The sequence below is a fragment of the Amblyomma americanum genome, chromosome 1 (assembly GCF_052857255.1).
Source record: "Amblyomma americanum isolate KBUSLIRL-KWMA chromosome 1, ASM5285725v1, whole genome shotgun sequence".
NCBI classification, from domain to species: Eukaryota; Metazoa; Arthropoda; class Arachnida; order Ixodida; family Ixodidae; genus Amblyomma; species Amblyomma americanum.
Genome location: NC_135497.1, coordinates 227,986,476 through 228,014,242, shown reverse-complemented (window position 1 = coordinate 228,014,242; position 27,767 = coordinate 227,986,476). Strand labels below are relative to the sequence as shown.

The 27,767-nt window shown below is 45.9% G+C and overlaps 1 protein-coding gene and 1 pseudogene across 6 annotated transcripts; one reads left to right on the top strand and one right to left on the bottom strand.

Annotated features, from left to right (window-relative positions):
- LOC144114716 (uncharacterized) lies at nucleotides 1-22,026 on the top strand. 6 transcript variants are annotated; one of them, XR_013311092.1, is made up of 5 exons: nucleotides 1-49; nucleotides 285-4,753; nucleotides 5,196-5,347; nucleotides 9,515-9,721; nucleotides 21,846-22,026. XR_013311092.1 is itself a non-coding variant. In XM_077648618.1 (4 exons), the coding sequence occupies exons 1-4, from the start codon at nucleotides 11-13 to the stop codon at nucleotides 21,977-21,979; spliced, it is 588 nt and encodes a 195-aa protein (XP_077504744.1). In that variant the 5' UTR covers nucleotides 7-10; the 3' UTR covers nucleotides 21,980-22,026. The 6 variants fall into 6 exon arrangements, 4 of the variants coding, with proteins under 4 accessions (XP_077504744.1, XP_077504743.1, XP_077504746.1 ...); XM_077648618.1 differs by lacking the exon at nucleotides 5,196-5,347 and having other exon boundaries at nucleotides 7-49; nucleotides 285-492; XM_077648617.1 differs by lacking the exon at nucleotides 5,196-5,347 and having other exon boundaries at nucleotides 7-49; nucleotides 285-492; nucleotides 9,515-9,799.
- Nucleotides 10,745-11,444, bottom strand: LOC144114717 (uncharacterized; annotated as a pseudogene).
- Nucleotides 22,027-27,767: the final 5,741 nt, after the last annotated feature.

Genomic DNA, 27,767 nt, shown 5'->3' with positions numbered 1-27,767 from the left:
TTTCAGTACTATGGCCGGTCGGCGCATAGGGCGCGCGGTCGTGCTGCGCGTGAGTAATTTGTGCTTTCTAGCTTTTGGTATGCACATATTGACCTTTTTTTTTTTTTATTCGAGAAGTGTGCCATGTGGCATAAGTTGAAAAAGGAAAGGGGGAAAGGAATGCACGGGATTGAAAGTTAAAAGAAGGAGTGAAGAACCGTTGCGCTGAGGTAGTCGCAGAGGTTGTTAATGAAACGGTTGTGCATAGTCCACTTCACGTAATCACTTTCGCGGTTCCACCGCAGGCCCACCTCCCCGTGGAGACGTTTTCTGATAGCAGCCGTCGCTGGGCACGTCCACAACAAGTGCCGCACATCACAAATGTCCGGTGCAGCGCTACAGTGAGGGCACCTGTCAGGTACTGGCAGATCTTTGGCACGCCACCGATGACGGAAAGATGGTGTCAGAGCCGCCCCTGCCCGAATCCGTCGCACGGATACCTCCTCCTGCCGAGTAAGACTACGGGGGGAGGGTGCGAAAACGGAGGAATTAGAGCGCGTGTTCGCTGGCGCAGAACTTCGGAATCGGAAACATGGGACAGGAACGGATCTGGGGCAAGAGGGGAAGGTGGCGGATCGTCTAATGTATGAAGATGAGTCATAGCACCCGCTTGAATGTTACGTGGATCCTGGGCATGGACGCGAATCCAGTGTATGCGCACAGGACATGGATACTTTGCGCAGAGCACATGAATTGATTGTGAAATCTTCAACGTTCGTCGAACAGCCTTAAGCTGTTTAAGGGCGGCGCGGGAGTCGGTGTAAATATGAACTGTATTGAATGTTGGAACGAGCGGAAGGGAAGCAATGACATTATAAATGGCTTGAAGTTCCAATGCCAGGGGAGTGCACGTATCCGCAGTATACGTCGCGCGAGAGTTGAGGTGCGGATGAGATGGACTAGACACTGCAGTAACTCCCCTCTCTGCAGAATGTGATGCATCCGTGGATAATATGCACCCTTCAGGCAGATACGCTGCTGATACCGACGGGGAAACAGTGGGGCGATTGTCAGTGAGCTGGCAATAGGACCACGGTGGAAGTGTCTTTAGACGATGAAGTTTGAGAGACTGTTTTCGAGTTCTATTTGCCACCCGTTGGTCGATGATTTCACTGAGTGTATTAAGTTGGGCGAACTCCTGTAGCACAGGTATGGGTGTTAAACGAAGCAGATATGTTATGATGCGCATAGCCTCACGATTGATAGCTTCAAGGGAGTCCCACTGTCTGCGGGTGAGATGTTGAAATTGTGCCTGGTTTACTATCCGTGGCTGAAGGATAGAGCGCACAAGCTGGCGGGCCGTATGAGCACATGCGCCACCAGAGCGCATAGCTATGCGACGAATCAGACCTAGAGTAGCGTGAGCCGATTTACGGGTGGCTGTCAGCCACGGGGTGCCAGTCCCAGATGTATGGAGGAGAAGACCAAGAATACGAACAGTTTCTACCTGAGGAATCAGAGAATTATGTACCGTAAAATTTAAAGGGGGAGCTTTCCGTAAGGCGGCTTTATTTCCAATTCGAATGAAACATGATTTAGTAGGAGAGAGTGTTAGACCCAGAGGTGGGAGGCGAGATGTCAATACATCCAGCGCGTGTTGAAGGACCGACTAATGAATAGACGCATCTGGATGACAGCACCACAAGGTGATATCATCGGCATATGCAAGCACGCGGATAGAAGGGATGGTCTCTAGGGCTCGAACAAGAGGAATTAAAGCCACATTAAATAATGTAGGGGCGAGAACGGAGCCCTGTGGCACTCCTCTCTTGGAAGTGAAATTACCAAAGGGCTTTCCGTGGACACGCACGCTGAAGGTTCGATTTGCTAAAAAGGCGTGAGTGGAGAGGAGGAACCGGTGAGGGAGACCAAGAGTTTGAACGGAGGCAAGAATGGCAGAGTGAAGGATGTTATCATATGCCTTTGTAGGAAGAACCGAAGGGTCATCGGGGTGACGAGTAGCGTAAAGATCCGCCTGGCGACGAAGAGCCCACAGATTCAAGAGATGTATGTCCGGGTTTGGGTCGTCTTCATTTACAGGAGTGTTAATAGTGTGAGTAGCGAGAACAGCAGAGAGAGTAGACAATGCTGAAGAGGGGTTGAATGTAGATAAATGATTGTCTGCGCGTACAGAGTCCCATGATGTTATTCGTACAGTGCGGCGTATTTTCCGTAGACGCGTAGGCGTGAGGGAGATAAAAATAGGGCTGTGATCGCTACCCCAAGTATCAGAATCAACAGCCCAACGAGGGTTACCGGGGCCTAACCACCAAGTCAAATCAGGTGAATACGGGCCGCCTCGTGGGCGGGTAGAAGTATTCGGGTGGTTTAAAAGTTGAAAGGAATGATCCGAAAAGCTCTCTTGGATGTGTGCACCTCTTGAGGAATCCGATGGGTAACCCCATGCAGTGTGTGCGCCGTTGAAGTCACCACCAACCAGAATAGGGATACCCGAGTTGGTAGAACGTAGAAAACGAACCCATCCCAGATTGGGAGATGCGGAGCCAGGACGACTATAAAAAGAAACTAGGACAAGGGGTGTGCGTGCAGGTTTTACGAGAAGGGCGACGACCTCTTGACGTGTGTTGCACCACCGTGAAAGGTCGAGCGGTGTGTGCGGAACTGAACTGTGAATATAAATTGCAGATTTACCTGGGCTGAGGGAGGAGGCGGTGCAACGGCGATCAGGGATAGAGGGTGAATGGTATGCGCAGAAACCTGAAAGTCGTGGGAGTGCATTATGCTCTTGCAGTAGAAACGCCCATGCCCTCAGCTTTCCGTCGCGAAGGCGGATGTTCACTTCAGAGGCCTTATTAGCGAATCCTCGACAGTTCCACTGCACCACCACCGATGATGATACGCTATCCATGACGAGGCCGAAGAGCTTCCACGATGAGGGATGTCACCTGCTTTATCAGCGCTAATATCTTATCCACTGTCGGGGTAGTCACGGCTAACAGGTGGTCGGCACCTGATTGTGGGCCAGTGCCTACCCTATGTGATTCCTCTGATGATTACTCCCGAGTTATTAGAATTCTTCGAGAGGATTGAGAACGACGCTGTTCCCGGCGCTGGGTAAGTTCGTCTAGTCGGCGGCGAGCCTCCGCGATTGCATTGTCTAAAGCTGTGTTTTCACCTGTGGTATCCACATGTGATGGATGGACTGAACGTTTTGGTGTACCATTTGATCCGGGAAGGTGAGCCGCTTGTGCATATGTACGCTGGTGAGGAGACGTATGGTGAGCAGCGGGCTCAGATAAAGGAAGTTCAGGGAAGTCGTTGTCGTCACATGCGGGAGCTGCAAAGCGATTACTTGTAGGAACATCCATTTTTGCAGGCGACTTGTGAAACTTCTTCGCTTGCTTCTTCTTTGGACAAGCGGGGGAGCGAATGTCATGGTCCGGCGATTTGCACAGGGCACAATGAGCTGTTGGTTCATTCATGTCGGCCACAGCTGTTGGATTAGGGCAGGTATTTTACGACGAGGTCGGAAGGGCTGTGGTTTGACGATCGCACCGTAGTAGGTAAGGTACTTCGGGAGAGTCAATGGGCCTTGCAGGATGAGCAGGTATGAGCTCCGGCGACCTATAGGCCGTGCTTGCAGTACAACATGAGTTGAGCAGCGAATATTTGCGCGCACCTCCTCGGGAGGGCTCGTGCTGTCGACATGATAAACCATGCAGCGGAGTGTGTCAGGACCAGATGCAAAATATATTTGCACCGGGACATGCTTGCTGTCATCCAGGGGGATCCGCGTAACTGCGCAAAGTTTCTGGGCGTCCATCAAGGATGACAAGTTTACCGTGATGGTGTTTGATGGGCGATGGATGACGAACCCGCAGTAGTTCGAAGAGCCAAGAGCGTGGTCAATTGTGGCTTGAACATTCCGGGCAGGGATGGCAGTCATATCAAAGCGCACTGTAGGCTTGATGGTAACGCGGAACGAGTTCGCAGCAGGCGGAAGAGAGCCTTGACTCACGGGACAAATCTGTGGAGGAGGCTCAGACGCTGGTGACGGCCCTTGGTGGGAATACTGAACTGGTGCGACGGGCACAGTTTCTTGAGGGAGTGCCACGGGCACGGAGGCGGTAGAGCGGTCCATGTCACAGGCCAAAGTCGTAGCATCGGAAGACGGCGCAGGCTAAAGGCCCAGAGGCGCTGACGATTGCGTGGATGTGGAGGCTACGTCAGGTGGCAACACAGCGGGCATCCGCGTAGCTGTCGTCGACAACGCAGAATCCATGCAGACGCGTAGCGCTGCCTCGCTCGGCAGCGCCGAGCTAAGCCTAGCTTGCCCCTGAGGGTTCCGGTTGGGTTTTCTCACTTGAGAATGCGCCCGCCGTGCCGGGAATTTCTCTGCAGGGGCGTCGTCAGCATTCGGTCTCACGGAGGGCACTGTCCGACCCACGCCACACGCGAGAAGACAGCGAAAAGCGAAAACACAGACCTAGAAGCAGACACGTAGCCACCCACTAGGTCTTCGTCTTCTTCGTATCACATATTGACCTGCACCAAACCCGGGCCAATCCCCCACCGTGGGTATGTGCCATCATCTTTTCAGGCAACAACAACAACAACATACTGAGTGATTCCCTGTTATCTGGCACTCGGCATTCCGTTGTCAACTTCCTTGCGGCCGAATATTTTGTGTTAGCAGATAGCCCAGGACTAACACTGAGCTCGCTTGCCCGGAAGGAGACTCATCTGTTTTATCGTAAGTTCTGCTCAAAAGCTCTGTGCAGGTCTGCGGAAAAGAGCAATCGCTGAGCCTGTTTTTATATCTTTTGTCAACCCAGCCCAACGCAACTCATGGTCATGTAAAACACGCATATTTACCAGCTTTTGCGTGCTCCCGAAAAAAGGCGGGAAACTTTTGACAACAGTCCAGTTGAACCACGACCGGCTTTAATACTAATAAAGCCGGCCGTGCGTTGAACCAACCGGTTGTGCGATGAGTTTTATACACGGTGCGATTTTTTGTGGCCTCGCGGCTGGAAAAGTCTGTAGAGTGTTGACTTAATTGCACTTTACAATTGTGTGCTGCTGTTACAATTTGCTTTCTAAAACAGGTGCAAAAATTGCGGCGAGATAAGCGATTACGCTTTTGTATCTGCTGAGCGAAACATGTTTTTCTTTTAAATTCATATTTATTTCAGAAATCAGCACTTGAAAAACTGGCAGGCAGTTTTCTGGTATGCACGGGCCTTCCCGATTCCTGCTTTGAGTCCGGCGTTCGCTTCCTGGCGCAGAGGCTGAACAAATGGGACGTTAAAATGCTGAGGCAGCAAAGGCTTTAAGGCGCCACAAGGTGAGCCCACCAGCTTCTGTGAGAATTTTAAAATGAGTGCTGCGCCACCTGCATCGAGCATCGGTTTTACGTTGGGAACGTGTTTGGACCCAGGTGGCCAACCAGCATGGAGCGCGTGAGGCAACTGGAAAAGCAAGCTTCCTTTTAAGGCCTCTAATCTTAAGACATTTTTACAGCTAATGCTGTAAAGACGCCTTAAAGAGATGAACATTGTGGGCAATGTGCTTGATGTCCTTTGACTGTTTGGAAGCTTGTGAGGTGCATTGAGCTCACAAGGCACTGCTGCAGTGTGTGACAGGTCATTGTGGTGATATTAGAAGAAGACATAGTACAGCACAATGGGGACAGAGAAAAGGAGCACACAGGATAAGCGCTCGTCCTGCGTGCTCCTTTTCTTTGTCCCGTTGTGCTGCGCTATGTCTTATATGCTATACCAACAAGCCCAAACTACCACTTTGATAAGATCGTGCTCATGATAGGTTTCTCTGATTTGGCTGCACACTCTGCACTAGTTTTGTGAATTTCCACGGTGGTGCTGGCAGTGTACAGCGTCAATTCAGGCAGTTCAAATGCAGCTTGGCACTGGCTGCTTCCAAAACGAATGGTCGAGTGCAGGCCCTATTGTCTGATAGCCTTGCTGTCGTCACGAAATTGCAGCCAACTTCATGCCGCCAACACCAACGACCACCAAAATCCTGAAACACTTGAAAGAATTTTCAAGAAGCAAATCGCAATGAAGTTTTACCATGAACCTGCTCTAGGAAATCGTCGTTTCACAGAAAAAAAAAAAAAAATGTTGCATGTATATACACACAGGTGACTTAAGAATTAGCGCTGAAATGCTGCTGCCCATGCGACTCGACTTGACCTCTTAGGTTTTCATTATGATGCCTCAGTCACTCACCTCCTCCATGTGTAGGTCGAAGAAGCAGAGAAGTTATGGCGCGTGTTATTGAATGAAGTGATGGCAGTTATTTGCTGAAATGTTATGGTTTATGGGGGTTTAATGTCCCAAAGTGACTCAGGCTCGAATTTCAGCGGGGGTCGAACTTCAATGGAGGCGAAATTCTAGAGGCCCGTGTACAGTGTGATGTCAGTGCACGTTAACGAACACCAGGTGGTCGAAATTTCCGGAGCCCTTCACTACACTGTCCCTCATAGCCTGAGTCGCTTTGGGATGTTAAACCCCCATAAACCAAACCAATCTTTTTTGTAATGAGGTGTAAGGCTTTATTATACACGGATTACCACGTGGTATGGCCCTACTGCTGCTAAATAATTTATAACTGAATTTCTTTCTCGTGCTGTTTCAGTTTCAACAGCTGAACGGTGACTGTGACCTCAAAGAAAGGTTGTAGGTCACGTGAGGCTTGAAAAACTGCAATATAATTGGTGCTTCTAGATTTGTTGTCATTCCTGTTCTTGAGGAAGGCTGGCTTCAGCACTGCAGTAAATTAAAATGATAAAGCAGCAATTATATCGCAGTTTTTCTATGCCTCATATGACCTAAAACCTCTCTTTGTTGTCACAGCTCTCATTCGGCTGTTGAAACCGAAACAGCATGACAGAAAAATTCGATTATAAATTATTTAGCGGTCGTAGGCGAATACAACATGGCGATTCATGCATAGTAGTGTCTTCCGCGTCATTATAAAGAAGAAAATATGCCACCAAAATTAGGTCTCTATGCTCCCTTAACGTGCACTGACATCGCACAGTACACGGGCCGCTAGAATTTCGCCTCCATCGAAATTCGACCGCCGCGGCCAGGATGAAACCCGTGACCCGAAAGACGACGATGCTGGCCGCGGCGGTCGAATTTCGATGGAGGCGAAATTCTAGAGGCCCGCGTACTGTGATGTCAGTGCATGGTAAAGAACCCCAGGTGGTCGAAATTTCCAGAGCCCTTCACTATGGCACCCCTTATAGCCTCAGTCATATTGGGACGTTAAACCCCCATAAACCATAAGCCTTTCAACAAAGAACTGTCATCATTTCATTAAATAACTAGTGCCATACCTTCTCCGCTTCTTCGACCTACACATGGGCACCGCCATGTTGCTGCACCGTGGCTGCGCTTCCATTTCGGCGAGCGCAAGCCAGCCTAGAACTCGTGCTGCACTTCCTGAACTAGTGCAGCCAAATGGAAGAGACGTTATGATTATGTGGCTATTTCCTTTGCGTTGGGTGGGCGACAGTTTTTTGTCCTAGCCATTACTTGGAAAGAAGAAACAAAAAGGAAATGCGGAAACATTCACTATTAAGACAACAGCTTTTACCTGCAGACCCCAAATGAACAAAGCCTGCATGTATAGTGAACAGAGCAACTAGGCTGTCACGGATCTAGCAAATTACAATTTTGAAAGTGGGCCTCCTGCTGTGAAACTGGCAACATTTGTGCCCCTAGAGGCAAGCAGTGGAGAGAGACGAGAAGCCACAGACAAATGTAGGTAGAACAACGGCTAGATGAACGAGGAAGTAGTTCTCATAATTTAAGAATACATGGAAAGACAAGGACGAGACATGCTTATGTTCTTCCTTCTATGTTTGTCGTTTTGTTTTCACAAGTTAGGAGCAGATGTTTGTTGTAGTTTTCCTTTTTGAGTAAAATGGGGAGGGGGTTGTTCATCTTGAGACATGCAGCCCAAAAGACAGAGCACAAGAGTGACTCGCACAACATTAGTGTTTGCGTTTTGTTCCTGCTGTTCTCTGTGCTTGCACCCCTTGCCCCCAAATGAGGCATTGACATGATCTTACGTTGTGCTCTGCTGGTAAAGGATGTGTGCTGCATGCATATGGGTGTGTGGCATTCAGATTCAAGCACCAGCACATGGCTTCTAGTGCATAGGAATTATGGGAGAAAAAAAACCTCAGGGATGTAGATGAGTAGTTTAGCTCTTCAGTTTGCCTTTTCTGAAAAATTTTGTGGCAGGAGGTTTTGATACATGTCAGCCCACCCCTCATGTAATACTCCCTTGTGGGTCTTTGAGGTACAAATAAATAAAAAAAAGTAGTGCCCTTTCAAACAGTATAATTTGCAACTTTGGTGCAAGATTTTCAGTGGCTCCTTCAGGAAGTGTTTGCCCAGAGCTTGTAGTGATTGCTTAATGGCACTTGGTCCCAAGAACCAGACAGTTAACCAGTTGCCCTTGTGCCTCTTGATGAGAGAATCTGAGAGGTCAAAATGACAATTTACCATAGCTGTGAAAGTAATGAGCTGGATGTATTGCCGAAGAGAACTGAGGTCATCTGCTTGACAGCGGTAAGAATTTTGGGTTGGTTAGAGCATAGATGGCTTAAAATCATCTTCCATATCTTAATAGATGTGGCATTGTTTGCATGTGTAATTAAAAATTTGTTTGGATGTGTGTGGCTGGTGAGCTGTCAGCTCGGGCATGATAAAGTTGTAAGCTCAACCAGAAGTACCTGTGTTGTTTGAGCTCAGGGCAAGAGCTTTGAGCGAGGCCACTGCACTACGTCCTTGTTGTACATTTGGCTTTCGTGGTGCTCCAACTTCCTCCTTCCCCCACCTCTGTTAGGAATGTCGCCATGGGGCCGAGCGAAAGTGGTGTGATGTAATTAGAGCAGTGGCATGGCCATAAGGTCCATCTGAACAGTGCTGCTTAAGACTTGTTTGCTGGATTGGCCCCGCAGTCAGAATTGAGGTGACTTATGAGTGGACCATGATGGAAAAAGACAGTAGAGCAGCGGAAAACATGCCATGAATGGTGGAGAGCTATAGTTTAGAGGCAACCTTTGATGCCTCTGTGTTGCCATTATGGTGAAAGTTATCTGTGAGAACATCAAGGACAGCACCTGTTCTGAGCATCGCATAGCAATAGATCAGAACTTCAATTTTATAGTTGGCTGATGGGCCTTACTGCAGGAGGTGTATGAATCGGTTCAGATTTCACATTGAGACGCATCAAATTCAGCAACCTTGGTACTCACAGGTACAGTAAAACCCCGTTAAGGCGTACCTCGTGGCACTGCGGAAAAACTATGTGCAAAGCGTCAATATTGTCACTAAGACGACGAAGCTGGCAGTGGTGCGGGAACGGAAAGGTCGCGTTATAGGCGAGTGGGCATTAAAATCATCTCACTGCCATCATTCATTGCCTCTTATTATTTGGCTGGTCGCCACGCAACATTTGGTGTGAGATGCAGGGTATCATCCCCATCCTGGTCCTGGAGCTTCGGAGTCCTCCACCTGCCGTGATCGTCGGCCGTGTGCACCTGATTCGCCCCGCCCGGCTGTGCCCCATCCAGCCGGACCTGAGCCGACCTCGCCGCTCACCCCAGCCCCGTCCCCCGCCCTGACCACAAGACATGTTGACATGACTACGCCGTGGCGACCCGAGACGCCGCTCACACGTGAGGACACTGCCCCCCTGCCCATGCCACTCGGCACGTCCAAGGGCTTCGGCCGTCGGCTCCTGGCAACATTTTTAGGTTAGGACAGTTGGGAAAGAGCGCGCGCTCGCCATGTACACGGAGCGGGCCCCTTCCGTATCTCGCGCAGCGGCAGCGCTGCGGTCGCATTAGGATTGCTTCTTCTGGGATCGTATGCTACTTCGCCGAGCACTCCGTGCTGAACGGCGGATGCAATCAGCTTTCGCATCAATGCAAAGGCCTTAAAGCAGCTCAAAATAGCTGGTTGAATGATAGTTACACAGAAATAAAATAAAAGCTGGGATTGTAGTCTCGGGGAAAAAAAAATGGTTAAACTAGGCAATCGGCTTGAGCCAACTGATGGACGTCGGCGGCTGCTTCGCGCTGATGCTTCCTACGCTGTCGCTCCGGCGCGGCCCTCCTAACACGAACCACGTTCGAGACAGTTTTGCGTTGTCGCTTCCGGTAGGGCTAGTCCATACCTCAGTCGTGTATATTTCGACACACGGCTGCGCTTTTCAAGCAGACGTGCCCATGGTAGTTCTATGTGCATATTTAAGCCGCCTCATAAATTCAGCGCAAGAATGTATTTATAAAACGACCGACTACTACGTGAAACATGTATCCTTAATCTCCTTTCAGAGTTGCAACTGCCCTTTTTATGCGATTAGGCTCCGTGATGATACCTTGCTTCTGGTCGGCAAACTCGCCTCACTACTGAGATGTCTAACTTTACCGCCGCATTTACTTGAAGGATGCCGCATGTGCGTAGACCTCCTGGCTTAGAATTAAAATGTTCTGAACAGCTGGGAGGAGGCTTGTAATGGTGGAAGAGAAATAAGCTCAAGGTGCACAGATCAATGCAAACATACAGTCAAAGGATCTCCTTCTATAATCTTTATTTTGTGCATTCTTTTAAGCACTATGGATGCATTTATTTGCCCATGAAGCCAGTCTACATCAACTTCACCTTCTTTCTGACAGAGGCAATTGTGCCACAAGCAGTTAACTGTTTGCAAGCATGTTTGCAAAATGCGCTCTCAGGACTGTGTAGAACTTCAGAAGTTCTGCTGTCAGTGTCCCTGTGGGTACAGCACCCAACTCCTAGCACACCACAGCCTTTGAGTGAATCCAGAATGTCCCAGAAAGTGTCTACACAGAGGCTGTTTTCTTGCACAAGAGTGGAGATCTTGCTTGCAACGCTTGTAAACATGTTGAATAGCTCCCATGAGGGATATTTAAAGCAGCCTTCCTTGAAACCTCTTTACAGAGTTAGAAAAGCTTCTGGGCACTGCGTACGTGATGACTGAATTTCGCTGATGCAGGCAGCACACTTCTCGTGCTTCAAAAAGGAGTGCACAAGATAGCCACACAAGTTGTACACAGCACAATCTTGTGCATCAGGCATGCTGTATCCATGATCTGGCACAGTGCTTCCCTTTGCCGGAACACCATTTGAAGGACTGCAAAGCTTGGACAGTTTTAACCTGATCACATTTTGTAGTTCTTCATGTGTTGCCAGGCATTCTTTCTTTCCTGCCTTCATGGTTTCTTGGACAGCAGCAAGCACGATTGTTGGCTCTGCCACGACATTGCCAGTGATGCAAGTCTTTATAGGTGTGTACAGGCTTAGAAGTCTGTATATGTGCGAGAAGGTCACGATAGTTGGGTGTTCTTCATCCCCTCCAAAGCTTATCTCTGAAAGTCAGAGCAAATATTATGTGAAGTCTGCTTCGCCAGAAAGTTTATAAACATTTGCACCTCTGTAATAGCAGATGTGTAACCGTGCTTAAAGTTTCCAGATTTCTTACCTCCAAGGGGTCCTGGTTCAGTTTTCTAGTCAGAACATATTGCGTTCCTTCGGAAAGCAGGTCGGTGATCAGGTCTAGGACAGATGCCAGTGTCACTCGGAGAGACTCCATGGTCACTTGTGATGCAAACATGACAGTTCCTTTCCTGATGTTCTTCTCCTCAGTTGCATTTACGAGCCTGAGGAATTCTTTTATAACCTTAAAATAAACGAGCATGTAACATTCATTAGTATATCCAAAAAAGTTACATATCATTGGACAAATTTTTACATACCTCAATTTCTTAGGATGAGCTTTGGATCCCAAACCGTGGCAGCTTCACATTTAGGGCATCAAAGAGATTGTTCACCAATGATGTGAACTGAGCTGTCCATCACAATTTTCCACACCGGGCTGTTGAAGTCTTTTGTACAGCTTTAGGCCCATTGCAGTGCTATGTCTGAAAGGCTGTAGAGTACGAAACAAGTTCCAACGGGTTAAGCACATGAATGGAAGAATTTGGACCAACTGCAAACAATATTTGTCTGCACCAACCTGCACAGCCAGTCTCACATTCATTTTCCTCAAATTGTCAGGGTTCACATGCTCCTTTGTCAGTTTCGGTACCACACGAAGCTGCTGTTTGCTCTCAACTTCCTGCAGTACACGGTAATGATTGAAGTTGACCTTGTGTTTGCCAATCTGTAAGTAAAAATATTATTTGAGTAGGAGCAAATACCTTAGGTGTGCAGGAAAACCTTAGTTCAAGCTAACTTAAGAACAGTGTATACTCACCATGCCGTACTTGTGGCAAAGCAGATGGTTCCTCACACACTTAATGATATCAGGCACATCACAAAGGAAGTACAGCCACTTGTCGGGATCGCATGGGTGCTCAGTTTTGTGCTTGGGTGCATGAAAGTTGCCTGTGATGCCGAATGTTGACCACATGGCCTTGTTTGTGCTTGCTCCATCACTGATAACTGCTGCAACTGTGGCCTTTTGTTTATGAAGCTGTATGATGGCTTCTGATACTATCCTTGCCAGGACTCTCCCAGGAGCAGCTTTTTTTGTTGCAAAGCTGGCGATTGGTTGTACCCACGAATGAAAGAGAGGTACAAACATAAGAGCAAGTGCATGATCTGCCACTGCAGTTGATTCCTCGTCATACCCATAATCAGCAAACCTATCAACCTTATAGGTTTGTTTGTTGAATGCGACAGTTTGGCGCACTTTCATTTCGTCGAGTATGAGTGTTCCATAGCACCTGACTCCTTCTTCCGGTTGCATGAATGCACCAATGCTGGTAAGTGAAACCTTACTAAAGCCAAACTCGCAAGGCATTCCCTTGATAATTTTTATAAGCCGTGAAGAAGTAGGCAATGGCAATAGGTTCATCTTTGACACCAGCCTATAAGCAGCAGGAATCAAGATCTTTAGGAGGTTGCAAGTCATCAACCATTCGGATTCATAGCGCTTTCCCCTGGCTCACTTTGCTTTGGTAGGTTTAAATGCTGAACGAAGAGCGAGCTGTTGTGCATGAGGAAGACCGTCTACGGCTTTGTCAATTCCACTGCTTGAAACTTTAAGCTGCATCTTCATTGCACGAATTTCTTTCTTCAATTTTTTACGTAAAATTGTCGCTCTGATAACTTTCTTCCTTAAGTTTCTTGGTTTTGCACAAAACCTTTGTTCAGGTTTGGTCCAATCCTTTCTTTTCTTTTCTCAGTTTCGCTTCTCTCGCGCACAGAGATTCTTTCTTGTGCTTTTGCATGGTGGGCACAAGCTTTGCTGAGAGAGCCCAAAGCACTTTGTGTTCCTCCACACGTGGCTCTTGAGAGCAGTTGTTGCGGCCGCAATGGATGGAAATAAACTACAATGGCAACCCGTGCACACATTTAGGTTGTCAACATAGTTCAGAAAGGGCGACACTTTTTTCAAGCTTGAGAGCTGCAGCTGATTTCCCGAACCGCACTGGGATATACACACGGAGGAACAAGCTTTCCCCTTGAGCTGACAGCAACAGTGAAGTCTTTCTTCACAACCACAGCCCTGTCAATCGCAGCGATACCGGTGCTTACAGCAATTTTGAAGAAAATAACTTCCTCGGTCAGAAGCTCCACATTCCAGGAGTAAAACTTTGAGCGCCCTTGGAATGCAGGAATCCAAGTTGCTTCATTTGACTCCAAATCTGGTTCGGAAGGGGTCCCAGTTTCATTGAGAACGACATTTTCGCTGTTTGCGCAGCACGCATTATCATCACTTTCCAACAGGCGAACATCGTGATTCACTGTGTTTTTTCGTTTCAGGGGTTTCCTTCCCAGCTTCGATGCCTTTGGCTTTGAGAGGTGCACAGGAATATTTGGAAAAATTCGTGGCACCACACCTAGCTTAAGAGTCAACCTTCCTCGTGGAATTCGAACAGTGCTACCGTTAATGGTGTGCTCGTAGCAAGTGATCAGGTCCTTAGGTTCAAAATGTACATCGCAAATGTACGCCTTTGTTGTCACCTTGAAGGCTTTTCGCGGAATGCCAGCTGCCCACGCCCTGAGCACTTAGGGGTCATTCGGAGGTTTGAAGAAGTGCCGCAGATCGCACGTTTTTTCTTCAGAAGCATATCCACTTCGGCAGCCGGGCGCTGCACGTCGGCATGTTGATAACAATTTTTATCTTCGACGTTTTTAACCTGTCATTTAATGCTCTTCCTTTCTCCTTCCTCGGCTCTGGCAAACTTACTGGCCAGCTTTCTAGTTCGTTTCCACCACTGTGTGTCAACACTCTTTCTGTACAGGTATTTAAATACCTTAGCTGCCCACTTGTTATCGTCCAATTTCCTCAGTCGTTCTTCTTATAGTACTTTACTCTGAGCTTCCCGTGCTTCGAACCTTGCCTAGCCCATATCCCCCTGTACTGCCTTGTTTGTGGTTTTCGCATGGGCAACTAGTGCTAATCTTCCAACAGTTCTCTGATCTACTTCTAATCGCGACTGAACTTCAGCCCTTAAGCATAGAACCGCATTCCCAAAAGTAAGCCCCGACACCATTATTCCTTTCCAAATACCTCTGAGGACTTCATACCTGTTGTATCCCCACAATGCCTTATGTTTCATTATCCCGGCATCTCTTCGCCCTTTTGCTATGAGAGACTGTTCGCGCTTTTCCGTGTACATATGCCCTTTGTTTATCCGTACCCCGAGATATTTGTATTCGGCCACTCGGGGTATTTCATGGCCTTGTATTGTAAGCTCCTGATCAGTTGTACCGTTTAAAACCATCACACCTGACTTAGTTGCGCTAAAACTGAAACCTAGACTGTCTCCTTCGTCTCCACAGCAATTCACCAAAGTTTGCAAATCTTCCTGGCTATCTGCTAACAGTACAATATCGTCCGCATACATTAAACCCGGTAGTTGTTGCTCAACAACCTTTCCGCCTAATGTGTACGACAGATCATAACCTAGATTGCTTCCTTGTAGCCTTCTTTCCATACTTATCATATAAAGCATGAACAGCAGCGGTGATAGAGGACAACCTTGCCTTAATCCTTTGTGTATCTGGACAGTTGTTGAACTCTTAATTCCTTCCCATGTTATTTCAAGTTCATTTTCTCGATATATTTCCTGTAGAAAATTAATTACCTCATGACTGACACCTTCACCTTTTAATATGTTCCACAGGAGTTCCCTGTTCACGTTGTCGTATGCACCGCTTATGTCCAAGAAGACTAAATACAGAGGTCTGTTTTCCGCCTTAGCTATTTCTTTGCACTGGGTAAGCACGAACAGGCAATCATCTAAGCGCCTACCACTTCTGAACCCGTTCTGAAGTTCTCCGAGTATTCTATTACTTTCTACCCATGACTGCATTTTTATTTTCATCGCCTGCATCGCCAGCCTGTATGTAACTGATGTTATCGTCAGAAGGATTTTATGTTAGTCTTATTGCCTTTCTCTTTATAAATCAAATTCATTTTGCTCTGTTTCCAGCTGTGCGGAATTTGCTGATTTGTTATGACTGCCTCCAATACTTTTATCAGCGTTTCCTTGCCTCTTGGGCCAAGTTCATTAATTAGCTTGATTGGAATTTCGTCAATCCCTGCCGACGTACATCTTGGAGTATTTGCTTCCGTCTTTTTTCAGTTAAGATTTGTCAGTTCCACGCTGTTTTCTATTGTACTGTTCTGTGTTTCTCCCTCATTTGGGGTGATTACTCTATCGTCTTTCTTAAATGACTCAGCTATAACTGATGAAATGTAGTTCACAGCGTCAGCTCCCTCTAAACATCTTCCCTCCGCATCGTGAATCTGTTACTGCTTTCTGTGATTCACTTTGTGAATCTCAACGCGATGCCAGCGCCACTGCTCGGCTTGGATACAAGTTAGGGCCGCCTCCTACGCGGAGCTTTCCAACTGACCTAATCTAAAAACGTTGGCTCCTGGCGACCTGTGACCCAGAAGCTTCATGGACCAGGATTCATTGATGCATATCTTTCATCATGGCGGCCAGCACTTCCCCCTGTGCCATTTCTGTTGTACTGTCCTATGAACCCATCTCCACTGAGTGCGTCTCTCCGTCGGTGTCTTCTATTCACTATCAGGACGATACCTCGGCAGCCTCGGGTAGTGTCACGAAAACGACAAAGCTGGCAGTGGCATGGGAACAGAAAGGTTGCGCTATATTCGAGTGGCCATTAAAATCATCTCACTGCCATCATTCATCGCCTCTTATTATTCGGCTGGTCGCCACGTAACAATATGCCCAAACTGAAAGCAGCCTGAGTATATCCGTTGACCTGGTAAAAGATACCAGAGGCATTTCAAAGATTGCACAGGTGAAACCTTTTAATCACATGGCTACTAGCGCAGCCTCAAAGGCATATAAGCCAGGTTCTGGGTCCCAGCTGCTCTATTAATAATGCGTAGACGAAACCTTTTAATCACATAGCTCCGAGTGCAGCCTCGAAGGCATGTAAGCCAGGTCCCGTGTCCCAGCTGCTCTATTAGGCCGTATTTGAGTGAACAAGCAAGTGTCTAGCACGCATGCGGTTTTTTCCAACAGTATGGGTTTAGCTGTCTTCAGCTTCCATGTAGGCTTTACTTTCATTGGATGGCGTTTTGCCAATGATGGAAGCAACAGTGTCAATACCAAACTGTGCTGAACAAGTCTTGGTCTGCAGTGTCTAGTACATCACCAATCATGCAAAAAAATGAGTCTCCACAATGCCTCCTCTGCAACAAAGTACCTCCTGTAAACAGGAGGCATTTTGGGAATACCTGCTCTATTCCGAGGCCTGGATTGGGAACAGTTGGGGATAAGAGTTAATGGAGAACACCTTAGTAATATGCGATTCGCAGGTGATACTGCTAAGTCACTCAGGCGATGAACTGCTGAGCAAGATCTGTGAGCAGAATGGTGGGTCTAAAGAATTAAAGGAGTACAGCCACCTAACTTTTGGGTGCTTGTTTTTTGTTTGTAAGGATGCGTAAGGCATTGTTATACATGGATTACCACCGGTTATTCTATAACCAGTAAATAATTTATAATTTAATTTCTTTCTCGTGCTTTTTCGGTCTCAGTTTCAACAGCCGAATGATGACTGTGACGCCAACGTGTGCCTACAGGTCACGTGAGGCATGAAAAAAACTGCAATATAATCGCTGCTTCCACATTAGTTGTCATTCCGGCTCTTGAGGAAGGCTGGTTTCAGCACTGCAGTAAATTATAACGATGAAGGAGCGAATATAAGGGCATTTTTCCATGCCTCACGTGACACAAAAGTACTCTTTGGCGTCGCAGCCATTGTTCGGCTGTTGAAACCGAAACAGCATGACAGAAAAAATTATAAATTATTTAGCGGCCGTGGGCAAATATCAAATGGTGATTCATGCATAGTAGTATTTTCTACATCATTGTAGAGAAGAAAACGTGCCACAAAAATTACGTGCCTATACTCCTTTAACGTGAAGAAAACCAAATGGAAAATGCTCTTAGCCATTCCCTCCTTGCAAATGCAGTGTGGTGTATAATATTGTTGCGTGGTGGCCGGCCAAAGAGTGAGGCGCGATTAACGATGGCAGAGATATGATTTGCATGGAGGGAATGGCCGAGTGCTCTGTAGCGAGTGCTCTGTACCTCACCACTGCCAGCTTTGTCGTCTTCGTCACAGTATTCCTTTCTCTCATGAACATTGTCACATGTAGGAAATTGGGTGGTGTATCATCATTTGTGTAAGAACTTATGGTCACTGACAAGTTCCCTAGGCAGCCGCTGACCACACACCATACATGGCAAAATTACTTTTGAAAATTAATTAAAAATCACTACCAATTACTTTCCTAGAAATCTCACAGAAGTAATTAATTTACATTACAAATTACTGCTCTCAAAAAGTAATGACATTACAATTACCTGCCGTAAGTAATGAAAATTACTTCTTAGTTTTGATGCTAAAATGTTGCGCATTGGTCATAGTTTGTGCAAAATTTCTAGTTTTTGTTTGCACCGCCACTGAGCTTGAAAATGGGCATTGGAAATTTTTCCCCTCTTTAGTCAATTTGGACAGCCACTTTGCTGATGTAGATGCTCTTTCTCATATCACTCTTCAATCAGAAGTACTCATTCAATGTGTAATATGGTCCCACCATCCTGATTTTGAAGAATTTGTCATCCACGTAAACAGCGGGAGTGCATTGACTGCTTATCCACGCATCATCCCAGAAGTGCACAGGGGCACTGAGAAGCTGCTAATTCTGCTGATGTTCAATTGATTTGCTCTGGAGGCAAGTTGGTGGAAATAAATTGCATGTCGCTGGGATGCTGTTGCCTGTGTTGCCCTTAAGTTAGAAATAGGGCCTCAAATGAGGCCACAAAAAACCAACAACTAGCGACCAACTTTCTTAGACGTGTCAGTTGAGACTTCTTGTCAGTGCGGACATGTGTACCAGGGAATTGTTTTAAAAAGTTATCCAGGATTTGTATTGTGAATAAAAATAGCACAACATGCATAATTTTTGGTTTTGTGAAACTGCAGATTACGTGAACCAAGAAGTGAACAGCAAGGGTCTACTGTTCTTTGAAGAGCTGTGACGGTTTTAAAGGGTGTCTAGCAACCTAGAATTGTCAGAGGAATTTCGTTTACCTGAAAAAAATCTGAGAACTGTGAGGGATACCATCAAGAAAGTGGCCAAGTCTGGGAAAAGAACGGACTGAATTTAACGCAGGGGTCTGGCAGGAGTTTTAATGGCACTGTGAGTGTCCAGCACATGGTTCGTTCTCATTGACATGACATTTTTGCTTCTAACGTGTATTAGGCATGGCAGCCTGTCTGTTTCAGCTGTCTTTTTTCTTGTCTTCAATGAAGTGAGCATTGTGTGTACTGGTTGCTTCTGTACAGGTGCCACACTCCTCATTAAATTTGGGCTGGTGCATATGAATAGACACAGCTACGTTCAAAAGTATTTTCTGTGGAATAAGCCGTAGTCATAGTAATGTGCAGAATTCATGCACTTTCAGTATGCTGATGCGAGCTGCCACGCCACCCTAGCGTGGCAACAAAATCGATCTGTAAATCTTGCTCTCAGGCCTCGTCAATCTTGTAGGCTATTGCAGAAACAAAAACAAATAGAGGCTAGTTTCTCTGCGGTTCGAGCTGTGATGACGAGGTCATCAAAAGCTGTTACTTTTTGTGGAAATCGCTTGGTGCCTGTCCCGTGGCATTGCTGCTATCTTAAGGGATGCCAGAGTGTGCCTTCATTGGAAAGGCAGTAAAAGGCGGTGCTTCTCACTGACGAGCAAACCAACCTTGTCAGCCCTCTTGTTCAAGGGTTCCTTCTTGAAAGCCTGAAATATTCTTTTGCAGTACAATGACCAGTGTATAATGCCTCTGAAAGCATGCACAGTGTTCCATTTAGAAATTTTGCAGAATTTTCTCAAAGTAGAATTGTTTGTTTCTTCTGTGAAAGCACATGTAATGTCAGCACATATGGCCACCACTCTTATGAACCATTAAAAGAAAGCAAAAACTTGTGAGCATAATTTTAACAAACTTCCAAATCTAAGAGTCCGGACCAGTCAGGCACTTTTCGTCCAGTGAGAAGGAAAACAGCTGCTGAAATTTCAGCACAGATTCCTAGTTGAAATGTGCCAGCATATGTGGGTCCATTACGGCCAGGGATTCCAGTGTGGTGAAACCCATACAATTAAGAGTTTAGCGGGCCTTGTCCCGTCAAGAATGCTGCATCTGGGGCAGCATTCCACGGCTGGAGGTGTCACAAGGGAGTGTAGAAGAGGTCGTCTTGTTAATGCTCTCACTCTTGTAGCTTAAGCTTCTGTTCATCGATTTTTTGTGTCATTTTATGTTTCTCAACAATGCCACATCACGGCATACGCCTTTTCGGTGTCTGAACTGTGACAAGAAAAGCATCTCCACCACAGCCGTGGCCTCGTGCTTGAGTGCTCGCCTCGGCTACGGGAGGTCGTGGGTTCGATTCCCGCGGTCTCCGGTCCACCAGCCGGTTAATCTAATGGGAACAAGCGGTCCCCCGGCCTAGTGCTCGGCTCTCCAGGGGTGCACCACGTGGGAAGGATAGCCTGCGCCTCAAAATTCCCGTCAAATGCGGGCACAAAAACTACTCCACGTGGTTAAAACCCCCGTCCAAAACTCTCGCCTTGTGCCAGGTACAAAACTTACAACGTTCATGAAACGTTCACTTCTCTAGCCTCTCAAGAGATGTGCCATAGCGCTCTCCGCTCACAAACCCCCTTCGAGCAAAGTGCAGCGGTGTTTGCTCGCTACCGTTGTGGCTGGCTCATGCGCATCGGCTGGTGTGCATGACGGGTTAAAAAAAAAAAATTGGTGGTGGTTTAGCTTTGCTTAAACCTGGAGTGACGCGATAGCTACAGCTGGCCTAGTGGAACTTGGTCATGTGACCAACCACATGGCAAACGACGTGATCAGCCACGGCGCCGCGCCGCCATCAGCTGCTTTGCACCACGTGACAGCCTGGCGGCGCCGCCACGCTGGAAGCTCGAAATGCTACCGTAGTGTAGCTATTGCTACAAAAAAGATGGGCTTCTACCTCTTGAGGCAGATTTAGGGTTGCTTGACGGCGGAACTTATCTCTGATCCGTCAAAGTAACGGTTTGGTCGATGAGCCTTTTACCGAGCATCTCACCCTAGATAAGACAAGCACCATGCCAGGGGAAATCTTGTACCCATTAAAAAACCGGTGGGTACCCGGCGGCGCTGGGAATGGACCCTCCCGAATGTGAGGCGGATGCTCTACCACAAGGCCGTGCTTTGGTGCTGTGATCTTCGCCACAAGGCCGAGAAGTGAAAAGCCGAAAGATTGTCGCTCGGCAGCTTACAAAGTCAAGCTATCATGTTTTTTCCTGAACACAGTTGTGGCTCAGACAAATTGTACCATTCTACATGATTTCTCCTCATTCATTGAGATGCTCAATAAGCTTTAGGATGTGATAAATGATGAGGAGGAATAAAATATTTGTGTGAAATGTTTCTTTTCATCATTGCATTTTGTGGAAACATGTTTGTATTGTAATTCCAAATATCTGGTTTAATATTTGAACTACTTGAACATAAAGCATATCGCAGTACTGGCCGGCATTTCGAAAGGCCCTGGTATGCACAGCATGTGTACGAGAGCAGACGATGCAGCGGTCCCTGTGGCACTACTTTTGGAGCCCACATGACCAGGGTTGCTGCTCTTCCTCGGGAGTGAAATCATAACTCACCCTGACACTCAGAAACCGAAATCGCTCAGTGTAAATAATGCGATAATATTTAATGCGCATATTTGAATCGCGGAGCACATATCACGCGCCTGGTGGGAGTATGCAATGTTTGAAACTAAGAACACTCCAACCAGTAATTTTGGTGTCTCCGCTGCTTTAAGGTTTTGGGTTTAGCATATGGAGCTTGTGACCTCTTGTGTGCAGCGTCGGAAGCCTCTCAGAAACCCTTTCGTTGTCTTGACTATTTTCATTCATTCTTGGTCTCTGCCTTGCACACACTTCTTTTTGTGTGTGGTTTCTCCGGCACATCCTGAACAATGTTCCTTTTATCCTTTTTTTTTAGGACCTTTCTAATGTCCATACGCAAAGCCACTACAGGAGTGCATAGGCTGCTGCTATAGTCTGTTGGCAGATGTCCTTATCTTTTTCTCTCATATGCATTCCATTTTTTGTGTATTTGTTTGTCTGTTTCTCTTAGTGGTTTATTAGTTGCATTTTATTGTTCTGAGTTTGCGTACTTTTATCTCTTTTCATGGCATCCAACCCTGTGTATGACTGACACTAGTGGAGGGACTGCAGCAGCCGACCTTGCATGGCGCGGCATTCTCTGGTCCCAGGCACCTATTCTCCATTCCAGCCACCTGGCCCAAGATTGTGCCCACAATTCAGCACCTTGGCCTACAAGCAGAGTCGCATTAGACCCACGTTGGCCAGGACTTCCGTGCCAAATAAAGTATTCCTACCGACACGCCTTGTCAGTAATTAATGAAGCGTATGAATAAATGAGTAACAACTTCGTTGGCACTATAGAGAAACCATGTTACAAAGCAGTTTTTTTTTAAGACCATACCCAGCCTCCACATTGTTTCCTCTCGGTAACCTACTGATCTTTGCGGTAAGTGCTTGCAGTGTGTCGCATTACAGTCTGAAGTGTTGCTGCAGAACCGCATATTGCCTTCCTGTTTATGCCATTGCAGCAGAAAATGCTCCACAAAGCTAATGAGGAAAAGAAATTTCACCAACATGCTGCTTTGAGGCAACTGCTAAAAGGGTGCTGAAGCCCACTGAAAATGTAAATCAGGGAATGAACAAGATGATTGTGGGCAGTGCACGTGCCTAATTTTAATGCATACGAAGGGCCAGTTTGAACTTTTCTTAGAGGTGGGCAGCGCGTTTTCTAATTGCATCGCCACTGAGTGTGGGATGCTTGTACCCATACCACCACCTCGCTCAGTACTTGAGCATTGACAGTGCTAGGGGAGCTCTTCCTGAACATTGTATTCAAGGCCCTTTGAATTGAGTGTTCCTTGTAGGTATTTTACAGAGGCAAGGTAACTGTCCTAGCAGTGCTACTGGGATATCAACTCTGCAAACGAGGCGGATTCTGTAGCACTGGGCCCTTGCTGGCAGTTTGTGAAATTAGTATTACCTGAAATTGCACTGTAAAAGAGCATAAAGAAAACTGTCTTCCACAGTAATTCATGCCATGCAACATGACATGGAAACCATCACATGGCCAGTTTATCCATTGCCTTCAGGGTCAAGACGTCTGCCAGTTTCTATACGGTAGCTTCAGACTGTTGCACTGGAAAATTACATTTCTCTTGAAGGCACTTTTTGAGCAGGAATTGGGTTTAACCTGGTTTTCATGATTTATGCTTTGGGTGCACAAACTGAGTAATATCGGGCTTTAGCTGCTAACAAAAGGCCATAAATATTTGCTAAATTTGATTTATAGTCTTCTCTTACTGTTGTGACATATCTTTCCTCAAGCAGAATAGTGGCTTGAGCTAGGTGTCTTGAGTGATTCATTCGCATCACCTCTTAATGTCAGATTTTTTGCTTGGTTCTAACTTTTCTCAGCTGCTGAGGGCCATTATTGCCAGAGAGGTATATAAGGTGTGTACTGTACACAGACAGGAAAATCGCTTAATTCAAACCTGCGGTATTTACAAACTGCCACTTCGCTCCCGCCAGAATTGCATATTTCAGTGCGACAAAGCTGCCAGCAATATAAGCGTACGCAACGGCCGTACAGCTTATTACCTGTCCTGACCGATGAGGCATGGCAATGCCTGCAGCGTGCTGCATGCGGCCATCGTGGAGAACCAAGTACTCTTCTACTACCCCTGTCACACGGTGCTTTCGAAGTGCAGTTTCTTTCCCCAGATGCGCTCCTGTTCTTGCGACGACGTAGGACCAGTTTATTTTAGCACATGCGGGGCCGATCGAGTGGAATCTATGAGGCGCCGCTATTAATGCTGTCAGTGCTGATGAGCGGTCGCATAAGAATAAAAAGACCCGTACCAACCGATGGTCGGGCTCTCAAATTTATTCTGAACTCTGCGTAAAGAACTCTTTTTCGGTCCCCTTACCCTTCGTTTCTAATCAGCATAGTTTGAACAAATTTTCGGCCACTTAGTAGCTTGAAGTATCGAGGCGTTGAATGTCTGACCATTGGTACGTGCCCATATATATATTTCCCATCCATGGCGCACGCACAATTTGTTCCTAAAAGTAATGACCCTTGGATATATTTTCTTCATCTTCAAAAGACTTGCCACAAATCTCAAAAGTTTATTATAGCGACAAATTTATATATAAGACTGCTCAAAGGGAGCAAGGCTACAAAACCACCGCCGCACACACGTACACGTCCACTCTTGGCGCTCTTGATTCAGTTCCAATAAATTGACAGAAAGTTTGAGCTATACAAAAGCGAGCACGAAGCAACGAGAGTTCATTGGGTGAGCGTGTGTTTGAGGAAGGATCGTGCATAAAAGGTTTTACCACTAAACACACTGATCATATGGTGCTTGCATGCGGCATAGCGAACGGTGATATGGATATGAGATGGAATTCCGCAGCTGGGATCTTCTAGCCCTTGCAATGAAAAGAGGCAGGATTGATTTTTCCCTTTGCAAAACAAACATCCAGTAAAACCCCACTGTTACGTTCGTGGTTGCAGCGTTTTTCCCGGTACGTTTTTTTTTTTCTTCATATGAGCCAGATAGTCCAGCTGCCACAGAAGCCCCTACAACAGAAACTCGATCGCCTAAATCTGCTATATAATGCAATTGTTGCATAGTTTCCTAGTCGTACGTCGCGAAAGTCCTCTCACGATGGTAGTTTACAACGTCCCGGAATTCGTTCAATGAGTGCGTAATGGCGACGCCAGCCAGAAAAAGCGAGACTATACACGTACTCTATATAGGCGCTTAATTTTTGTTCGCCGCTGCGTTCGATGTCTTCTGGAAGGAAGCACCCAGGCCAACGCCAACACGCTTACAGACCATGTGATTTTTTTGTGCGTCTGTTGGCAGAGCTATATCACCACTGCGATGCTATAGCACGAACGACAGCACAAAAACTGAACTATGCCGCGGCAGACGGCACAAACAGCACTGTATGAAATGCGGTTGCGTGGGTTGGCTCCGACAATTTTGTTTCTGCCATCCTCTTTATTCTTGTCACCTGCACCTTAAAATACACAATTTCTAGATTCCAATAGGCGATAATTCTATGGGATTAATGCGGCCACCGCGATAGCAGCGAAGAAGCACATGCATACCGCATCTTCGCACGCTCCAGGCATGCTCCCCCTTCGCTGCTAAATCCCTTCCACAGACAGCTGCTCGGGCTAACCGAGACTCATATCGCAGTGCGTTTCTGAAGCTATGCACATATGCAGAACGATCGTGAGAACCACACACTAATTCTAGAGAAGCATATGGTGTATATGTCACAATAATAAAAAACTGCAGGCAGCGCTGCACAATGTTTTTCACGCTAAACATTTGGCTACTACGTTTCCTGGCTGTTCTGTTTCTTTTCGCGATCCCATGAAAAACGCGACGGTAACGTTCTGTTGCATTCAACGCTTTGGTGCATTTAACAATAGATATATATGAACACGAGTGCACACTCAACTCTCAACTCAGATTGTACATGCAGGCTAAAAATTGAACTTCATATTGTCTCTGGAACTGTAAATAAAATAAGCAATGTTTTGCTGTATATCTAATGAGATATCAAATCATCTTTGGAATATCAAATTTCATCTATATGATTCAGCACATTAGCATACCAAAAAAAATCATATATTTAGATATCAGGCGTACATGCCCCATAGGGCCATCCTCCCATATGCGCACAAATCACGTACATCACCACCTGGACGATATGACCACAGATGTCACACATGCCCAAGAATGCTGATTCCATATGGCTGCAGCTAAGGTAAGGTTTTTGGCCAGAAGAATGGGTAACAGGGCGAGCTGATGCAAGTTGATCGCTTGCAACAGAGAAATAATCACTAGAGAAATGCATCCCAGTATGTACACTCACAACTGCAGCTGAACTAGTTTTTTGCTATGTGAAATATGTAGTAGTTACGGAAGAAAATAAGTAAGGCATGAATTGCACAAAACAAAAAAATAAATGCCATTCAGCAGGTGCATGCGAGAGTTTTCAGTTGCAAGGTATATATATATGCTGAGCCTAACTTAAATTTTTAAATAGATTTTTTGGTGTTAAAAGAGTGCGTCAAAATAAACTAACATGACTTATTTAACCAGCAGGCTGGTAATCTAATATATAAGATTTAATTTTTTACCAATTATAGTAATGTGCCTTATTTATTGAAAGGTTAATTATAGCTGACTAATATCCACATTAGTTTTTAGATTTTTCAAAATATAATTCTCGTAGCTGCAGCGCAATGAGTTTACGGTGCCCAAATGGGCGAACCCGCATGGGCCAGAAGGGCTTGCAGCCACGCCTCCAAGTGCGTACCCAGCTATCTCCTCTAGCAGTTCCCGCCACGGGCACTAAAGTATATACACTTTATTCCCTGTTGCTGTTTTTCTAAGTTCAGCCGGTGTCAAAGGAGATCTCTTTAAGAGCTATTCCTTATAAAAGAATAACTAATCGAAACTAGGACACGTCTCGCACACGAAGATTACAGTTAACACAGGTGCAATGCATGCCTGCAGGCTTTTGACTGGTACCAACTGAAACTGAAGCCAGTTTAATCTGACATATCCGAGCTGAGACCACTTAGAACCCTGTGGTTTCCATAGCTGGAGACTATTGGAACTCTGCCATGCTTATGAAGTTGACCTAGTGTTGGTCCAAGACAGAAGCATTTAGCTTCTATTAAGTCACAAACTGGAACTATTTGTCGTTATGTTTCAGGTGCACCTCATTCTTTATTATAGTTTCACTTAGTTCTAACTGGAAGCATTAATGCTTTGGAAGACAAGATGTGCCATCACATGTAAGCAAACAACTATGGTTCTTTGTTTAAAACTGTGGCCAACAGGTTTTTGGTCGAGACTGGGTGATCTTGGTTCATATGAGCTGCAACTATGCCAAATTCTCAATTTAGGATTTCTCTCTTGCGTGTATGCAAATCCAGTTGGCAATTACCCAGTGAAGGCAAATTACATTTCATTTTAACTAGCTGATATCATATCTTCTCGACCGCAGAAAAAAAATAGGTTTAAAACTCCTTCAAGTAAGTGCTGTAGAACTAGCTGATATCATACCTTCTCGACCGCAGAAAAATATAGGTTTAAAGCTCCTTGAAGTAAGTGCTGTAGCAATATAAGACCCATTTCATTTTCAATGAAAGGTATGGAATTTTTATCAAGCAGAAAGAAACAGTAGGGATTAAATTGTAATGCAGGACATAGGTCATATGATTACTTGGACATCACAAAGCTGAACTTTTCTCATTAAATAGAAGTAGAAATAATTTACTGATTATTAAGATGTCAGGTTGAAAGCTCTTGACATTTGATATCAAAGCTACTGAGGCAAGAAAACTATGTAAAGCAAAAATTTACCCAATTAAACATGAAGTATGGACGAATATACGTCGCATGAGCCTGTGCTCAGTGCAAAAATGATGTAGACAGCACAAAAAGTGACAGCAGCCCCTGTAGAAGAATTTAAATGCCCAGATTGCAGTATAAATCAATCATAAATCAATATGTTCGGAACAATGCTTGAATACAAAGTTTCAAATCAGGTCATTTATTGAGCAGAACAAAATAAAATGTACTTCACTCGTCCTGTCTATACATTGATGAAAAGGCATGATATGCCTGACAAATTAATGTACCAGACCTCTTTCCTATTCATCTCCCATTCTGACAATTGCAGACACATCAGATAAGGCAGACTATATAATTACTGCAAAAGAAGAATGAAAAGAAGCAAAAGGTACCAGAAACAATTATCCCACGCATAACAAATACACAGTTTTTTTTTTCTTTCTGAAACGTTGCAGTCAAACTCATCACAGTGCATTCACAGTGGGAATGTGATTTCGCAAGAAGTGTGCTATCAAGTAGAATTGCTTTTACATGACATGGTTTGTATTGTGCCATGGTTAAACATCTTCAGTCTCACCTTATCTATGCTCTTTCCGAAGATGCCATCTGGGAAAGGCACTTTCATTTACCATCCACACACACCCCAG

Excerpts from the sequence above, each read along its gene's own strand:
- LOC144114716 (XM_077648617.1), top strand. The coding sequence starts at position 11 with ATGGCCGGTCGGCGCATAGGGCGCGCGGTCGTGCTGCGC. Across the intron at positions 50-284 it reads GGCGCGCGGTCGTGCTGCGC|GCCCACCTCCCCGTGGAGAC; the intron begins GTGAGTAATTTG and ends GTTCCACCGCAG. Across the intron at positions 9,800-21,845 it reads GCTCCTGGCAACATTTTTAG|TGGAGGGACTGCAGCAGCCG; the intron begins GTTAGGACAGTT and ends GACTGACACTAG.